The sequence below is a fragment of the Leuresthes tenuis genome, unplaced genomic scaffold, assembly GCF_036924035.1.
Source record: "Leuresthes tenuis unplaced genomic scaffold, fLeuTen1.0.hap1 SCAF_8, whole genome shotgun sequence".
Taxonomy (NCBI): Eukaryota; Metazoa; Chordata; class Actinopteri; order Atheriniformes; family Atherinopsidae; genus Leuresthes; species Leuresthes tenuis.
This window is the reverse complement of record NW_027325362.1, coordinates 5,970,159-5,989,647: the sequence shown is the minus strand read 5'-3', so window position 1 is coordinate 5,989,647 and position 19,489 is coordinate 5,970,159. Positions and strand designations below refer to the sequence as shown.

Here is a 19,489-nt window from a genome sequence, read left to right as displayed (position 1 = left end):
CTTCACGTTGTTGGAAGCCTATGTCAGCAATGATTGGCTGATTTGACTGTCAGTCTTTTTTCAGGGCGTTTCCGTTCGTCGCAGCTGTCACGTTAGGACCGCCCCTCATCCCAGACTGCAAAAACAAGATCTTGGTCAACGAGCTACATTGGCGTATTTTTATTTTGGGTAATAATGGACGAATGAGATACAGAGGTAAGAAATGTGATGTCTTAGATAATATACTCAGGTCAGTTGCGCTGGTGCAGCATACCGCGCCCGTTAAATTGTTTTTAGCATGCCGCAATGCTAGCTTTAACGGTCAGCTGACAATGACAATTGAGTCGTCGTGGAAAGCGGGTTACACTGTAAACTGTTTGATGTTTCATTACAGTGATTTTAGTTTCCTACATTGTCAACATCCCATGTCTTTTAATGAAACAGACTGACCTGACCGTGCTAACAAAGCTAATGCTAATACAGATGCGTAACTGGAGGTTCAAGGCTCCCTGCGCCAACCTCTATACGCTCCTCTTTAGATCTTAGAATATTCTTTCGGGATTTCATCCAAGGGAGAGATATAGCTTTGCATAATTTCCACATCAGTTGCTCACTCTCATTCTTTGTATATGTATCTTTCCCATTTGGACTCATCCCTGCCTGTTGTTGTTCATATACGTGCCTTACTGCAGAGTGCTGATACTCATCACCTGACCCCACTGATACGCATCCCATCATCACCATGGACACTGCCAGCACCTACGTGTTGATCCATGGGAAGAACATCTCCCATAACATGCCGGCGGGCTCTGCAGCGGGGCCCCATATGTCTATCGATAAGCTGTTCCCAGCTCTCCTTGAATGCTTTGGCATCATACTGTGTGGTTATATAGCTGGCAGGTGAGTGTGTGCTGAAACAGTAACATTCACAAGTTTTTCCTGGGACTGAAGTTAAAGTTTTAACCTGGTTGCTTTCCTTCTGTTTCTCCTTGTAGGGCTGATATAATCACAGGGAGTCAGGCAAAGGGTTTGGGGAACTTTGTGTCAAAGTTTGCTCTTCCAGCACTGCTCTTTAAAAACATGGTGCTCTTAGACTTTGGAGACGTCATATGGGCGTTTCTCTGGAGTGTTCTGGTTGCGAAGGTTTGTGCCTTAGTTGTCACTCTATTATAATATGTGTATACTTTTCTATTTGGTTGAACAAGTAGGTGAAATCTTATCCCATCTTGTTTTTAGGTGACAGTATTTGTGCTGGTATGTGTATTGACACTGATGGTGGCCAGTCCAGACAGCAGATACAGCAAAGCTGGTCTGTATGCCATCTTTGCTACTCAGAGTAATGACTTTGCCTTGGGATATCCGATTGGTAAGACGGACAGAACTCTGACTTTCTAAGTTATCAGCTGAGAAATCTCCTCTAATTTCCTTGTGTTTCTCTGTCTCCATTATTCTAGTCGATGCTTTGTATCGAAGCACATATCCAGAATACCTCCAGTACATATACCTGGTTGCCCCCGTCTCCCTCATGCTTCTCAATCCTATCGGTTTTGCTCTTTGTGAAGTGCAGCGGTGGAAGCAGGCCAGCCAGACACAGAGCAGTAGTCTTGGCATCCTGGGAGTTGTACTTTTACAGGTATATCAAGGTGTTTATGACATATCTATGCAACAGGGACAAGTCTGTTTGTATATTGAACTTTAAGGATTTTTCTTTTCTATGATTTTTATCTGTCAAGGTGTTGAAGAACCCAATAGTGTTCATGGTGATAGTGGGAATCATCTCCCACTTTGCCCTGGGCCAGCAGATTCCTGCCGTGCTGTCGGAGTTCATAGACGGATTAGCCAACTCTTTTGGAGGGGCAGCGTTGTTCTACCTTGGCCTCACTATGGTGAACTGTAACCTCAGGTTCACTTAGAAGCCCAAAAAATGAAGGGTGACACCACCGTTAAGACAAATGTCTGTTTTTGTGTGGCAGGTGGGCCAGCTTAGAAAACTAACACGGGACACGGGAGTTGCCTTGATACTCCTAATCACAGCCAAACTGTAAGTGAGACTTGGATGAATGAGCATGTGTGTGATGGAGGTTTGGGCTGGTTGTCATAATTAGTGAGGGTGTTGGACTGGGTTATTTTGAGTTCATTACAACTTAGTTTTATTTATATAGTGCCAAATATAAGTCACCATATGGGACATAAAGACATAACAACGAAGAATCTTCCCCTTTCAGCAAGCACGTGACTAAAGTTCAGCTGTGTTTTAAGTATTTGGCCCACTTCAGCACTCTAGCCTCAGACATTCTCAGTCCTTTACCTCTAAGGTAGTCCTTCTCTGAAATATTTTGATTAGAACGGTTATGGATCAGGTGATGGATCGCATTTTGTCACACAAGTAGCTACATCTAAATATTGATGTGCTATTTTAGTGTACACTCTTTGGGATGTTAGAGCAGTTGAAGCATTTTGGTATTTTAGACTAAAATTGCTTCTCATTTATATTAATTGCCACGTTTTTAATCTCATCCTCCTTCCAGCCTGGTGATGCCGCTGGTCTGCAAAGACATGGTTGACATTTTGGATGTTGGAGTGAACAGCACAAGTTCCAACCACACAAGTTTGTCAAACTTTGCTTTTCTGTACGGAGTCTTCCCAACTGCGCCTAGTGTGGCCATCTATGCTGGACAATATAACATGGAGTTGGAGGTGGTGAGTTCTGCAGATGTTGTGATCCTCCTTTAAACAGCGGCACACACGAAACTTGTATTACAGTATTTACTTCCTATTAATAAAGCAACAACACTTAGTTTCAAACGTTTAGAAATTTGAAATGGTTAAAAAAGATGAGATTACCTCCCGCTATGCGTGAATGTTTTTCCATCTCTGGATCTTTCATTTCACATCGCAGACACTTTCTCTCGACCGTCACATGGCACACACAGCTACATAGCAAAGAAAATGGAAATTTTCTGGTAGTTATTTGCCATTCAGTTGCCTTTACAATACGAAGTAATGCTTCTCACAATGCGCAGTCACATTTTTCCACTTAATGTTGGAATGTTTGTCATTTTGTGAAAAACAGAAGCACCTTCAGTATCAACTATTTCTGTTTCAGTACTTATATCAACTTAAACTTAACTAAACTGAATCAATTTAACTTTAATTAAGTCAAAATTATGAAATTTTTGTTTCTTCTTGAAGATGTGGAAATGATGTAAATATGTAAGTGGCTTTATGCTGTCTGTCCTTCTTTAGGTAACATCAGGGATGGTGATCGGTACATTTTTGTCTGCACCGATCATGTATGTGTCAGCCTGGTTGCTGACAATCCCTTTAATGGATCCAACCCCCCTCGTGACAGAGCTTGAAAACGTTAGCTTCAATATCAGCATTGTCAGCCTCATAGCTTTGGTAAGTGTTTTTGTCACATGTTTGTCACTGATGTCAAGCCCGGTGTTTTTAAAATCCCTCATTGGTCCAGTCAGTGAAAGAGGGAGTAATGCTGAGGTGCTCACATTTTCAGAAATGGAAGTAATTACTAAAAAAGAGCTCATTCCATTTCCCCGTTTTGGATGTCCACTGCAGTTATTAGAACTTTCTCCTCCTCGAGCTTTGATTCAGGTTATGAAACTGCTTCTTTTCCTGTGTTACAACCACAAGCAACGTAGTCTGTACCACCGCCCTCTGCCAGTATAGGTTTATTTGCCTCCAACAAGTCATTGGAAACATTCGCTTTAATTTTTGTGGTTCTTTCTAAAAGTTCGCTTCCGATCAGCTTTGCTGGTAAACTGATACCTGGCTATACTTGTGTTGGATTACAGGGTAGCATGAGGCATTGGTTTTGAAACAGAACGTTGCTGAAACATGTGCGTGAAAGAGTCCCTGATTTAAACTTCACTGTCTGCTCTCAGGTGTGGACCATAGCAGTGATGCTGCTCAGCAGAAAATTTACCAGACTTCCTCACCTCTTTGTGTTAAATCTTTTCCTGGCTCAGGTCAGTGGTTCCTTTTGAATATGTTATACAGCATGTGATGTTCAGGTAATGTTAACGGAGCTCTTCAAATTTACCCTCCCATAACCCTCTGTGCTTTATTCTACAGTTCTTAGTGTGTGTCAGCATGATCTTGTGGAACTTCTTGGTGAAACAAGAGGATAATCTCATCGGCAAAATCCTCACCTTCACTTTGTTGTACGGGTCTCTGTACAGCACATACATTTGGGCAGGTAAACATATGTACTTGTGAGGAACTCAAGCGGGCCACATAGGTTTTTGTGAAGCATATAAATGAAGTATTAAAATAATTTTTTCAGGTTTAATACCCCTCTGTTTGGCTCTGACGAACAGAGATGATCTGCTCAGACTCCGACCGGGAGTCTTCATGACTTTGGGTTGGGGGTAGGTTGCACACACACACATATACACATAGTGTTAGAGACGATTGAGGTTAACTATATTCTATATACAATAGATTTACTGACTGCATATGAATTTGTTTGGCCTGGATTTTGTCTCTGCTTATTCAGGGTTCCCTTCCTGATGGTTGGATGTCTTCTGATAGCAGGAGAGAGGACAGACACCATCGACTCTGCTTTCTTCTATGGCAGAGCTCAGGTTGGAACAACTCCGCACTACACAAAATGTCTCCCTTTGCTCGAGTCTGTTAACTTCATATTCAGGTTTGATATTATTTGGATTGGAATCACAGTGAAATTCAGGGACCACATTTGGGAAAAAAATCAACCTCAATGACCCAGGTTTTTGTTTAGGGTTAGCAATACTCTGAAATCCCAGAATGCATTCTGTTCACCAAGTTTAATTCATATTCCTTTCCCTGCTGATCCAGATAATCAGCTCTGCAGTGGTTCTTGCAGTGAGCCTGGCCCTCGGTGCAATATCCCTGATGGGTCTCAGCCAGGGAGACAGGGAACAGAGTGGCTACCAGGCCCTGAGCAGAGCTGCTGTAATAGGCATCAATGATGAGCAGAGGGCTGCTGCTGACCTGGATGATCAGCAGCAACAGCAAACACAGCTGGCAAATTCTCCTGCCTGCAGCGTAAACTCAGGTAGTTCTGTTCCACATGTCTGTGATGGCGTACACTACGACTTTAACCAGTTCATACTCAGCAGGTACCCCACAGGAAAATGTTTGAACCCTTTCTGTTGTACTGTTGTGCAGAACTCCTCGGCTTCTCTCCTCTTGAGGCTATACCAGACATGATAGCCAGCACACAGAGGGAGCACACAAACGGTACAGGTAACAAAGATGTATCTTAATGTTATTTTCCCTCTGGTACGAATCTATTCAAAGACAGTTTTGAACTGGGAGTAGAGAAATTCATTCTGAAATGTGAAATAAAATCCTTTGCTGTTTATATTTCTTCTCAAATATAAGAAACTAAACCTTCTTGTAATTGTTCATTTTCTGTCACTACAGGTAATGTTAATGAATCCAAAACATAGCCAACTGTGTTCTGAATAGTTAAATGTAAATTCAGATTAACTCTACACATTCAGCATCAACATAACATTTCCAGTTGTGTGATTCGTAATTCTGCGTTTCCTCTCCAGGCCACAGCGGGGCGCTGTGTGATGGGCAGCAGCCGAGTTCTTCCACCTCAGAGCAGCCACTGAATCTGCCTCCACCGGGCCTTCAAACTACAGATGATAAGCAGACTGTGAGACACGTTCTGCTCAGTCTGCTGCTCATCGTCAGCCTGTTGGCGGTAAGAGTAAAAGAAGTCTGTGTGAAAAAAGATGTGAGTTTACTGAGGTGATTGAGGGTGGAAGGTCCAATATATAAATTTTTTTATCCAGATATTTTACTTTAAAAAAGTACTAATTAAAAGAAAAAGAAGCAAATCTGCCTCATGGATGTTTGACCGTAGATGAAACAGAGTTTAGAAGCCACGTGTCACTGTAATGCAGACTTATTCATGTAAGTGGTGCCTCCAGCTTCTCATTGTGTGTTGCACCACACGATGCCCTGTCTGCAGAACCTGTCCAGCTGTCTGTGGTGGTTGTTCAACAAAGATCCAGGAAGGCTTTACCTTGAGCTGCAGTTCTTCTGTGCTGTGGCAAACTACGGACAGGTAACATCTATTTGTCTCTTAGTGCACGTGCACATGCACATGCGCACTCTAGATGTGTGCACGAGTTGTTTCAAATGAAAAAGTTCAACTCTCACTCTGTCCTTTAAATGAGAAAATCTTTATTTTCATCCCAGGGTTTCTTGTCTTTTGGGATTTTCGGTCTGGACAGACACCTTATCATTTTGCCGTTCAAGAAGAGGTAAGCCGAGACTACAGAACTCATCCATCGTGGTTTTTAACCTAATCTGGGATCAAATTCTGATCAGATCCTTTTTTTTCTTTTCAAGGATACTCAGTCTGTGGCAGGGCAGGAACAGTGGGGATTTGAGTCCATCAGGTGTACCCGAGGAGGTCAGACTCACCTGTACTCAGTTTGTGCGCTACCATAAAGACCAGTGTGTACAAGACATAGTACACACACGCAGGTAAGAGCGATAGTTTATGTGTGCATTTCCCCTTCAGTTTGGAAAGCACATGTGAACATGATTTCACTCACATTCTTCACATAACATGTACCGTATTTTCCGTACCATAAGGCGCACCTAAAAGCCTTAAATTTTCACAAAAAACGGCCATGCGCCATATAATCCGGTGCACTTTATCTGTCACGGATACCGCCATTTTGAATTTACCGCGGGAAGCGCCAAGCATTCATCGGGGCATTAACTCCCCTCTGCATCACTCACCGCTCTCCCTTGGCGCCGCTCACCGCCACGTTCACTTTTGCCGCGCCTCTTCGCTCTCGTACATTGGAAATGAATGGCAACTGGCCACTTCCATCGCTCGCTTTGCGTTGGTGTGAATCCAGGGTCAGGCGGATCCCAGCCCAGTCATTCACTCTGAATGGGGCGAAGATCGTATCGAGCTCATACTTAGCGATTGAATCGTGTCATCATTAATGCTTCTGCCCATTTCCCAGTGAGTGCCTGTTCTTCAGTCTGACGTGGGTGATGCAGACCAATGTGCAGTTTATAAGTTTATAAGCGTAAAAACCACAGATGATGTCGTCCTTGACCGTCGGACCATTTCCCGCTGACACAGGGACATAAAACATACACTACTGTGCTGGCAGCGATAAACCAATCAGAGAACATCAGGTAATACGTACGCTTTATAATCAGGTGCGCCTTATTTATGGGTTAAGTGCAGAAATGGACCCCATAATTGAGGGTGCGCTTTATAATCAGGTGAGCCTTATAGTGCGCAGAATACGGTACTTGTTTTAAAAATAGGAGTTAAACCTGTGGAAAGACTTTCTGAAGCTTTTATTTCACCTTTGATTCTGTTTTTTTTTTTTCTTTGACCCTGCATGATAGCTTCTTATCCTGTTAACTTCCACATTATGGCTGTTCACAGTTAGCCATAAGGTTTATTTAGACTGTTGTTTCTATGTGTAAAGGCTGAATATGAATTCTAGCCACACCACTACAAACACTTATGTGAAACTTGGGTGCTGCTCTTTGCTTTTCTTCTAACACATTTCTGCTGTTCCTTGCAGTTTTCTCTGATTAATGAATCCTTTCTTTGCTTTCTCTTTCCTCGACCTCTGCCCGCTTCTCTTTGCATGGCTGTTTCATCCTTCCCCTCCTCACCATCACACCATAGTGGCTCAGGGGAGAGTGTGAACGCTTCGACAGGTGAATCCTTCCTCTGATTTGCACAGGTTTAGAGGAGGACAAGAGGAGAATGAAGTTGGACACTTGCCCTTCCATCCCCAGTACCTACTTACAAATCCGGATCCTCAGGAGCAACCAGACCACGAGTCACAGAATCTGCACCAAAATACCCGCCCAGCTGCATCCAGTGGCCAAAGTTTACATCAGTCCCGAGCCAACCCAGAGCCAGAGGATGAACCCACCCTTAATGCACACGAGGAGCACAGCTCCCAACTACAGTCTGACCAAGCTCTCAATCCTGCCAATCCTCATCACCTATACCAGCATGATCTTGCTCCAAGCCCACCCCAGCCCCATCTTGAAAACCTGTTTCAAGGTAGCGACTTAGTTGACTGGTTGGTGGAACGAGGGCTGTGTGCTGGACGATCCGAGGCCCTACGTTACGGCGTCCGGCTTCAGCAGGGCGGAGTGCTCCATCATCTGACAGGCCAGCACAGCTTTGAGGACGACCCCGCCCTGCTGTACCGCTTTACACCGGGGGAGAGGTGGTCCCAGAGCATTTGAGAGGAAGAGAAGAGGAGGAGGGGGGGAATGAGAAAGAGGTTGAAGACTTTGAGGTGTCACGCTGCAACTAGCATGGCTGGGTGCCAAAGCAGAAGTGCCTTATGGTGCACGTTTTACAGCAGCAGCTAAACACTGACTGGATTATTTGAGAGACCCACATCTTCTCTGCAGAATTCCATAAAAGTTATTTTTGGGAGACAGTTGTGGCAGTTTTGCACCATAAAGTTGTTGTGAAACAGTACATTTGATGCTCCTTGCTGTAGTGTCCGATTGCTTGTCCACTCAAGCGTCCCCTGCAGACCAGATCTGATAGTTAGCTGAACCCACCGAGGGGCTGTATTTAAAGGTGGAGTGAAAAAGAAAAGAAACATCTGCTTCAGCTGCTGTTTAAAAAATAAAAGAAAGAAACAGCCTGCTGGGACTTGAACCCTCCAAACTCTGGACCAAGTACTTTTATTTCTGTTTCCCACTCCTAAACCGCAGTCCAAGATGTGGCACACACACACAAAATGATTCTTCATGACTATTTCTGTACATACGTGTTTTTAAGGAAAGGTTGCCATCCATCAGCCTCGTCCCCAAGTATCATGAGACTTTGTGTACCGGTGGTGTGAGGACAAATGGAGCGGAACATTAAGGTGATGGACAGAAAGCCCGTGCCATTCTTGCTGTGAGTGTTTTCACCCTGAAACAGCCTGTTACTTCAGTATTTTGTTTTGCACGTTGTGTCTTTGAACCACTCTCGTCTCTACCGACTACTTGCATGCCTCAGCAGCACAGACGTCTGCTCAGCACTGAACCATTTGCACTGACTCAATAACTTTGTTCCTCACAGGTTTGAATTATGCAACTCTGGACGTTTCCGTTGCGATGAAGATGCTTATCGTTGCATCTTGTAATTATGTCGCCTCTGTCGGTTTGATGCAGTTGTTCAGGACTGATATTTTTAGTCAAATGGAATCATTTAAACAGTGTATAAAACAAGCCTAAAAAAATCAGATGCCTTTCTAACTAGATATAGCTTAATTAGTTGAGAAAACTAAAGCATGTAATTACTGTGACAAAACAAATATATCCAATTGAATTTTTTTACTCGCTGATCTTTTTTTTATTTTAGTTTCTTTTGTCATATCTACAGAAATCAACATAACTGTTTACAGCTGCTATTTGCCTGTTAGGTTGCTGCTGAGTTCAAATCTTCTATAATGTTTACAGTAAGTTGGTAAGGTTGTAGAAAGCGGATGGGGATATATGCACATTTACTAGACAAGGGACAAAACCTCACTAATGTTACACTGATGCTGACTGTGAATGTTTGTGCTGTGAAACTTTTATAACTTCAGAGTAAACCATCTGTTGGCCAGATTTCTTTTAACCTTGTGCAGATATTCATTGTTCTCCAAGCTAAATCTGTGTTCACTTGTTGACCCCTGACCTTTCATCAAAGGCATAACGTCCAAAGAGTCACAGGCCTCCTATAAATTTCCATGTTCGTGTACAATATTTCCACCTTTTTATCTTCGGCAATGTGACTCTATACCAGATTAAGCATTTCACAACATCAGGTCCATGTGTTTAATGAGTTGATGCACATTTTAGTTTTTTTTGTGCTTCCCTCAACTAATGTGAAGATGTGTGTGTGTGTGTGTGTTTTGCATGAACAAAATTGTCTGAGTTTCTTTGTTTCCTGAGTAAAGCTGTTACATGAATAAAACACCACTTGTATCCAAAATTCTGCATTTCACTTCCCAGGTTACTGATTCAGATTGTAAAATAGTTTAATTAATTAAACACAAAAAGAAAACAGCATTAGGGGCAATATTGTAGATTTAAAAAATGCTGTGAAAGAGGAAGCTTTTTTTTTTTAATCAAAGAAGAGAACAAAAATCATCCACAACTCACGCAAAAAGCTCTTTAAAACTGCAGGCTAGGTAAATTCAACACAAGAACTGCACTGTGTTGTTAAAAAAGGTAACCCTTTATTTATCTTTCTAACTCAGTGACTAACCTGTAGATAAAAACATTCAGTGCGTTAAACAAGTTCACAGTTTGTGCTAGACTCACATCATTTGGAACTGCACTGAAAGGAAACTACGTACAAACAACCCAACGTACACTTCAGGTTTAAGAAAAGCTTTGCCGCTCTGGCAGCATCTCAGTTAATAAAAAACAGAATTTAAGACTATTCTCTACAGACTTTTGTAGTGCAACACCGCCCCTGCTTATAAGCTTCATATTAACAGGAGCACATGATGTGATCCTCTCATGACTGTCTGCATTTCAAAATAAAAAAAGTAAGTCAATCCCAGCTGGAAAGATGTGTCGAGTCATGGGTTTTACCTTTTCTCCTGCACGGATGCCTAAAATGAGACTCACTGACTCTTACTGTGTTCATCATTAACATGTTGATCAACTACAAATGTGATAGAGGCTGAGCAAAAAGCCTCAGGAGCTGATGATGTCACAGTTCTTCTAAAACTCTGACTGTAAAGATATGCATTTATATTTTAGCACAGCTCAATAAACTAAAAAAAACCCACATAAATGGGTTAAGAAAAGCAAGAAATGATGCAGGTTGTCGTTATCGACGTCATGAGAAGATCACACCTGTGAGAACAGCTGCAGCCACTTTAAGACATGTGTAAGCGCTTTGGATAAAGAACAGACGCTCAACCGTGAGACATTTAAACTTCTTCTCCTTTAAGTCTCTGGAGACGCAGCGACTGCAGCTAGTGAGTAAACATGAGCACCGGGAATTAATGATCAGCACAGTGCAGCTGGTCACTATACACAGCAGAGCAATGTGTCTGCACTGACATCCAGAAAAATAAATAATGTGTACACACAAAAACACACAAACCAGTGTTATTAAAGGAAGCATGTGCAGTAACAATGTGCAAACCTCATGTATCCATGTGTTCACATGGTCATAATTAACATTAACATAAAATATGCTCATTAATATGACTGATTTTTTCCTCCTGATATTGTTTCTCATTCATGATTTCATTTCTTATGTAACTGCTATAAAAAATTGTGGCCGTGTGTTATGGCTGTGCATGAGGAACACTGGTGCTTTTAGACCAATGCTGATACGACTTTAGGAAGAGGAGATTGCTCTGATCTTCTGGCTCAGTTTTTTGCCACAATGGTGTTCTGTTGATCTCTTTTGGAGTGTCGACACCCACTAAAAGCAGGAGTGGAAATCAGGCAAATGAACATAAATCTAGTGAAAAGAATGTGAATGCACACACAGAGATGTGAGTGGGTTTATGCATCTGGCCCCTGGTTTGTTAAAGCCAGAACATACCAGTTCCCATGTTTAGAAGGTGACTCGAGACTTAGTGGGATAAAAATCTGATTACTCAGCACAGTGGCAGCATCATGAGCCCACATTAATAACTGGAAAAACAAACCATGAACAGCATTCAGTGCAATGAGTAAAAAGGAAAAAATAAAAACAATATAACAGAACTCTTTAAGGCACCATTTCTAAAATACAAAACTCAAGAACTTACTAACAGAGTAGGAAGTAAGGATGTGACTGACTGTGAAAATTCTGCTGAGTTTTGCTTGTTCTATCTAGTCTAGTTTGGAGGAATTCATTAAAAAAGTAATCTAAATCTCCATATTTCATAAATAATTCCTCAGTGTTAAACACTGCAGCTGAAACAAAAACAAAGCTCATCACACGTTCTGTTCAATAACGAATCTGGTCAAAGAAAACTTGCAGTCGTGATGAGAAAGTCAGAAACATTTTCACATTTTCTAACATTTACAGATAAAAATGAGGAATCAATTAACCAAACAGCCAATGAAAATAAATCATCAGCCGCAGCCTTTTCAAACATTAAACACCAAGGTCAATCCAATAATCCCAAGGCTGTTAGTTGTATTGCTTTTAAAAACATTTCTGGTCGTTCGGAAACAACCTCAGCAGCTTTGCAGGTATTTCCTCAGAGGAAAATAAAGGAAAGTCAGTGTCCATCTAAGAAAAGTCCCCTAAAACTTTAGCTGTGTGTATTACCATTGTGAAATCTTAGGGGAAACTGTACTAAAACCTGTTGAAACATGATCAGAGGGCAATTCAGAACAGATCATATCCTGAGAACGATGAGCCTGTAGGGTGACCTTACACAAATCACATGGCTGGCGTAGATAAAAGGTCACATGCCAACACGTGGAGGTTTTCCCCTCCACCTCAGTTCCTCTGCCATGAACTTCCATGAAGTCCTTTCTCACCCCACCATCATCGTGTCTTCCTGTCCTGCTTGGTGTCAGCCTGGCTTGTACCATTGCTGTCCACCTTGAGGTGAGCTTTGCTGAAGTGTTTGATCAGCGCTCCGGGTAAGAGAGCCATGAGGGCGATGGCCAGGAGCTGAGCGAGCGTCCCCCAGGAGAAGATGTCATCCAGGGAGGAGATCTGCGAGAGGATGGCGCCCGTACGGACACAGATGAAGTTGTAGGGGATCAAACCTAAAAGGAGAGAGCTTGGTGATCAATGTTTGAATTTATCAGTGTTTCTGTTGTTTTTTAACATGCTCTGCTGTATGTGTGGGAGCTCACCTATTAACACAGAGAAGAAGAAAATGGATACAGGGATGTTTAAGACAGGACAGGTGATGTTAAGGAACCAGTTCGGTGTCATAGGAAAGAAACGAAGAAAAAGGAGGAAGAAGAATAAGCTGCTACGATTTTCCTCCACCTGACGGAGCAAGGGAGAAAAAACAGGATGAGAAGGATGACAGAAGGATGTAAGAAATGAGAGAAAATCAAAAATGGATAAGTGGAAACTTTGAGGGGAAAAATAATCAAGGGGGGGGGGGGTTGTCACCAAATTTAGGAGAAGAGAGCACATGAAAGACTTGGAGCATCCCTATTTAGCATTTATTGCCTGTATTTATATGACCTTTGATGACAGGATATAACACTAATCAATGTTGATGTAAGCAGATAAAAAATTAAAACAATATAAAGAGAAAATTATCAGTCAACATCCTTGTGTTACAAATGTGAAGTGCTGCAAAAACAGGCCTACCTTCTTCTGCAGCAAGGCCACTTTCTCAGGGAAGAAGTGAACAACATACTGCTTCCCAAACACGGAGGACAGCAGGAAGCAGATAGTGGAGCCTGAAGTGGCGAGCAGGCAGGCCAACAGCAGGCCCTCCCAAGGCCCGAATATCGCACCAGCTAACATGTTCTGAAGAAGGGGGGTAAGGGGATCCAAGAAAAAACACTCCATCAGACTGCATGTTTTTAAGCATACTGAGCCTCTATCAGGATCATTTAATTAGCTTCTGTGTGAGTCTCACCAGGAAGGAGGAGCCAGGTATGGCGAAAGACTGCTTATACAGGTAGGCGCTGCAGAACAGCAGCAGAACGTAGCCGTAATTTTCTCTTTTATAAAACTTGAGCATCTCTGCGAGCTCCCGCAGAGAATCCAAGTCCGATGGGAACTTCAGGCTGGATAGAAATAAACACAAGACATCACATTTTAACATGTTTTTTTCTATGCTATAAGATTTATCATGAACGAGCTGTTTCATGCACAAACAAACCCAAGAAACTGGTCCCCTCATCAAGCAGCGAGTGTTGTGCTAACCTGTCAGAGCAGGTGACTGCGCACGAGACTGATCAAATATTATCATGTAACATAAGTCTAACGCTCATGTCGTTTGTGTGCACAAACAACTCCACCTACTGTGCAAACACGGACAGGTGATGATGTCATCGACGCGCGCAGCTGCAGCACAGCTTATTTACTCCGTGCTCTGTGACAGTCAGCTAACTTGACACCTAATTTGCTGCTGATAGTTTTGTGCAACATGGCAGGATATTTATCAGATTTTGACGACGTGGACGACAACTTTGAGTACGATGGACGTCCTTACCGGAGTGAATGAGCTGTGCTGCAGCGGCGGGCATCAATGACGTCATCCCAGTAGATGAGTGTGTAAAAGCCCTCTACAAGCCCCCCGATAGCCGCCAATAACAACAACACAGCAGCTATGAGCTAACAGAGCAATATTACGCCTTCATTCATTCATTCGTCTTAAAGTATTGGTGAAATAAAGACAGATAATGCCTTATTTAGAGGCTGCATCGTCTATGCCCCCGTTCGAATCTAAATATCTTCCAAAGGACGCCGACTTTCACCAAACTGTTCTCGGTGAGTAGATAAAAGTATTTCATGCCAGAAATAAGGTCTAGGTTTAAAAATACTGGAGTTCCCCTTTAAGGGCTGATGATTGGTCATTGCGTGAGCAAAATGTTACATCAACAAAGCCCCACAACTGTCTGTACTGGTGCTTAATATGCACTCCACCTGCTGCAGTCTTTATCCTAAACTGTTGGTGCCACTACTGAGAAAATAATACAGCACTAGTAACACTGGAAGAGGTCGTGCAGGACCTGAATCATTCATAGAGAAACATGAAGGACAGTTTCACTTGATCAGTTTTACTATTAACATCTGATGGGTTTTGTGATGTCTGAAATAGTTGTAACTTCATGGGTTTTGATGGATGGATCGTACAGATGCCTGTAGAGACGAGCCAGCTTGCACATTTTCCCTGCAGCTCTTCCTCTTTTTCAAAGGCGCCCCTTGAGAGAAACTTTTTTAAAAATTGTGAAGTGTGCTTCCAGCCAAAGCGAGACCGAAGTGCCCGAATTGTGTTGGTTTTGTGACGTCAGTTTTGGTGTCCGTTGTCACTCACGAGGTGGAGAACTGCAAGGATGAACTTCGCTTTACAGATGTGAGTATAATTAGAGTTAAAATGCTCTTTAAACATAAGCTTCATGCATCAAAATGTGATAAAAAAAACTTTTATAATAGAAACAAACAGAAAGAAAGATTGTTTTTAGTGTCTGTGTGTGCGGAGCCGAGTGGAAGAGTAACTGGACACATTTGATTGAAGGACAGAAATAGTGTCGCTGCCTGTAGACTTGAGCGGAGGGTAGAAAGTGATTCTCAAAACTCACACAAGCCCAAAATCCCCCCCTGAAACTCAAGATGCCGGCTTCCTCTGCCACCTGCTTTGACATTCAGTATTCCTCGTTTCTACTGGTCAGCGGAGAAATATTCTGCTCTGTCACTGGTCAGCAGGGTGATGATGCCTGAGCACCCAGACACATGAAACTGCATGACTGTATGTACAGTATTCAAAGAGGGTTGTGTCATAGTAGGCACTTTTAATTTGGCTTACATATAACCCCGTGAGAAACGCTCTCTTTCTTCACATAACACACATAGGTCAAGATTAAGTAAAGTTGACCTTTATCAGTCATCTCAGGTTTAATGTCGTCTACGACAGTTGTTAGTGACTTCAGCCATAACGGAGTATCATATTCATTATTAACCACCAGCCTGCTGATGCAGCCTGTCCACCAACACACAGTTTATGTCCTGTGCCCACTCAACATGTTTAAATTACTTTATACATGCCGTGGGTGCACACAGCAGAAGGAATACGTAACAGTGTAACATGAGTAATATCAATTTACTCGGTGTAAACACACACACACACACACACACACACACACACAGATGCTGTGCTTGGCATCAGAGTGTCTAGGTCAGTGTTATTCTATCATCCCTCGGCAACTTGACTTTCTGTCTGTTTCCAGATTCACATGGAGAGACAAACATATACGCACCATCACATAGACGCATTTAAACACACATTCTGAGGGGTCAATTAAGCAAAAGTCAAAATCAAATTTATTTGTAGCACATTTCATGTACAAAACAATTCAAAATGCTTAACAAAAAACAAAAGCATTGTAGCAGGGAGCGGAAAAAACATTAAAAACATATAAAAGAATATAAATAGAAAGAAATAAAATAATTAAAATTAATAAAAACAATATATATATAACAGTCTATATAAGTATACCGTGTACCGTGCAGATTTCATGTATAGACGCATGAGAAAAGAAATGTTTTTAACCTGGATTTAAAAATGTCTACATTTGGTGACAGTTTAATCTCCTCTGGCAGTTTGTTCCACTTGTTTGCAGCATAACAGCTAAATGCTGCTTCTCCGTGTTTAGTCTGGACTCTGGACTGGACCAGCTGACCTGAGTCCTTGGATCTAAGGGCTCTGCTGGGTTTATATTCTCAGAACATGTCACAGATGTACTTTGGGCCTAAACTGTTCTGGGATTTGTAAACCATCAGTAGGCTTTTAGAATCTATTCTGTGACTGACTGGAAGCCAGTGTAAAGATGTACCTGAGGAGACTGAAAGAGGATGCAAAAATGCTTTGTTCTATCAAACAAAGCATTTTTGAGGGCTGTATTGACAGGATTTATTTTCAGTAGCAGTAACAATGTAGATTTAATTAATTAAAAATGATCGATTTGCATAAGGAAAAAAATAGGCCTCTATTCATTGATCTAAAATCAATTATATTAATATCAATTATGTTAATATGAAAGACTTAAATTTGATTTGAGAGATAAAATGCTGAACTCAATATAAAAGGAGAAGATAAACACAAGTTATGACTCACTGTACCACTGACTTCTGGACTTTCAAAAGAGATATGAGTGGGTAATAAAATAATCTGCTGCATACATTTATGTCTGCAAAATGTCTTATTAGGCCCATTTTTACCCCCTCCTTTCACCACTACAGGGCTAAAAGCTGTCAGATGGGAGAAAATACACAGATCAGCCATTACAAACATGACCATCTGCTTTTAGTCGCCAAAACAGCTTTGACCAGTTCAAGCGTTGAGAGAAAAACATCTGAGGGCGTCCTGGAGCGTCTGGTCCCAGGGATGTTAGCAATAGATCCTTTAAGCCCTGTGGACGGGGCTTGCTTTCATTAGATGCCATCAGATCAAATCCTGATTGTTATATGGGGTGTTTGGTGGTGAGATGAACTCCTCCGACTTTTTGTTGGCTCTTTGAGCACTTTGTAAGCAACTGATTGCTTCCCACATGCTAAAACGCACCAAACTGTGATGACAGCTCATAACGATGCACCGATTCATTGCAGGGGGTCACTATATATGGCCACTGTTAGAAATAACCAGTTATCATTTCAGTTTGAGTTTAAACACAGCTGTCAATCAGGCCACACCCCCTGCAGCTCATTTAAATATTAAGTCTGATGTTAAATCAATGATGGTCAGAAAAACAAACACTTTGGCTGCTTAGATTAAATGCTCATGCCAATAACAGTCTACATAAAGAGGACTTTTACCTGCTGGTAGATGATAATGTATCATCCACATCTGAAATGCAGCATCCTTGACAACGTGTTATGATACTTTGAGAACTTTTACATTAAAGTAGAACCATTGAGGACACCACTTGTGTGGGTTCCAATAGGAATAACTTGGTCCTAATAATGTCAACAACTGTTTTTTCCATGCCAATGCTAGAAGCTGGAATTTCTCTATCTTTACCTGTAGCCTTGGTCTTCCTCAGTCTCCCCCTCAGAGGCAGCCTGGAGCTGCTTCGGTCCCGGTGGAAGGTGCGTCGACAGCAGGTAGAGGTAGACACTTGACGCCGCCACGATGGCCGCTAGTCCCGCTAAGGCGCGCATGTTGCTCCCAAAAGAGACTTGTTGTTCACCGGTCACTTTCACTGAAAACTCGGGCTAAATTTATGCGCTGGGGAAGACCGCCGTGAGGATGAAGTCGACGTGTTGTGGTTCAGTTGGACGGCGCCGAGGACAGAGGGTGTAGTTTACCGAGAAGCAGGCTGCATATGACGGATGACATTCTGACCGGGGTTCGGCAGACGGATCATATGGCAGCCTGGTGACTAACAACTTTCTTCGGAGTGATGGAAAAGTCACTGAACATTTGTGCGACTGTATCAGATAGCTACAGAAACTGCCGGTGTGTTATTGCGCTTCGCGTTCGGGTTTTTCCTGAAGCTGACACTTCAAACATCTTTGTCAACAATTTACCCGCAAATAGATACTGAGCCCGGCGAGTTAGTTTGTTTTTGTGCGGCATGGGTGTGCAATGACGCGTTCAGGCCACCAGAGGGCGGCGTGCTAAAGCTCATGTGGAGTTCACAGGCTTCAGATGATTTAATGGTTGTATTTATAGATCAGGCGGTGACAAAGTAGAAGATATAAAACGCAGGTACCGAGAAGTATTACTAGGTAGCAGTAAGACCGAAAAGAGAGACATATCTCTGATTTACTGTCCACGTGGGCTTCCTACAGTAAAAAGCTTTGTTTTGACTTTCATGCTTTACTGCTCACTTTATTTTTTTATTCAACATATTTATCTCACTTTAATGTCAGTGTTATTTCCCATGTGAGCCTGACATTAAAAGTGGCTTTAACTTAAAATGGGATTTGAGCCTCCTTCATAAGTATGTGGGCCTGTCAGTGCTGATGCTGCTTGGTATGACCTGCCGGAGATGGTTTCAGGTGTGTCTAATTAAGCTTTAGAAATCTGGCTTGCTGCACCTGTGAAGTAACCCACATAGTTTGCAGGTGTCATTGTTCACCAAGCAAAAGTCGGTGTGGACTGAAACACACAGTTTTGTACATTTCTTTAATGTCTGTACAGTTATTCTATATGTTAGATTAAAAATGTCTAAAAAACAGGCAACGCTGATGTTTAATTTTTGTTGCCATCTGTCCAGAGCAGGTCTTCCATTAAAAATGAAAAATTAAATCCCTTTTATGTCTGATCACATAATCTGGACTTATATTGTAGTTTTTGATGGAAAACTTTGTGGCAGACTGGTGCTATGAAGGGTATTGTTATATGCAACATTCTCCGGATTGTTTCACCACTTTCATGTTCATGAAACAATGATTAAAATGTCGGGCTTTTTATATTAGATTAAGAACCCAATAAACTATGGATAAAATGTTGAAGAAACAATCAGACTAATCCAAGATCAAATAGCAGTAATGTTTTAAAAAAACTAAATCCCGTCTCTCTTTTAAAACTTTTCTTTTTAACATTTAACGTAACAACAACAACAGGAAGGTGTGTTTGATTGCTTTCCTAATTTATTCAGCATGCTTTGGCTTGCACAGTATGAGACATATTTAAAGTAAGCTTTTAAAAGTGTTTCCCTTTCCTCTCCCTCTTCACTCTCGTGTCTTCCTGCAATAAAGGAAAAAACATGAGTTATAAACTGTGTAAACACATCATTTAATCAGAGCACAACCACAACACACTTGCAAAAAGGTTTCCACTGTTCCTCTGAACCCTGAAATAAATGTTAAGTGCTGAGGAGACTGATGCCATAAATGTTTTATCAA

The 19,489-nt window shown here is 41.9% G+C and overlaps 2 protein-coding genes across 3 annotated transcripts; one reads left to right on the top strand and one right to left on the bottom strand.

Annotated features, from left to right (window-relative positions):
• The first annotated feature begins 85 nt into the window (after positions 1 to 85).
• Positions 86 to 9,973, top strand: gpr155b (G protein-coupled receptor 155b). 2 transcript variants are annotated; one of them, XM_072390579.1, is made up of 20 exons: positions 86 to 195; positions 672 to 879; positions 975 to 1,122; positions 1,216 to 1,345; positions 1,434 to 1,612; positions 1,713 to 1,865; positions 1,953 to 2,020; positions 2,508 to 2,679; positions 3,226 to 3,381; positions 3,882 to 3,965; positions 4,072 to 4,195; positions 4,283 to 4,367; positions 4,496 to 4,583; positions 4,816 to 5,035; positions 5,149 to 5,226; positions 5,541 to 5,695; positions 5,966 to 6,061; positions 6,196 to 6,260; positions 6,349 to 6,486; positions 7,725 to 9,973. In XM_072390579.1, exons 2-20 carry the CDS (start codon positions 722 to 724, stop codon positions 8,239 to 8,241), a joined length of 2,814 nt encoding a protein of 937 aa, XP_072246680.1. In that variant the 5' UTR covers positions 86 to 195; positions 672 to 721; the 3' UTR covers positions 8,242 to 9,973. The 2 variants fall into 2 exon arrangements, with proteins under 2 accessions (XP_072246680.1, XP_072246681.1); XM_072390580.1 differs by having other exon boundaries at positions 7,667 to 7,818.
• Positions 9,974 to 12,129: 2,156 nt separating this feature from the next.
• Positions 12,130 to 18,031, bottom strand: tmem41ab (transmembrane protein 41ab). Its single transcript, XM_072390328.1, has 5 exons — positions 17,658 to 18,031; positions 13,554 to 13,704; positions 13,280 to 13,441; positions 12,808 to 12,946; positions 12,130 to 12,717 (listed from the first exon to the last, which is right to left on the bottom strand). Exons 1-5 carry the CDS (start codon positions 17,795 to 17,797, stop codon positions 12,491 to 12,493), a joined length of 819 nt encoding a protein of 272 aa, XP_072246429.1. The 5' UTR covers positions 17,798 to 18,031; the 3' UTR covers positions 12,130 to 12,490.
• Between the last annotated feature and the right edge of the window lie 1,458 nt (positions 18,032 to 19,489).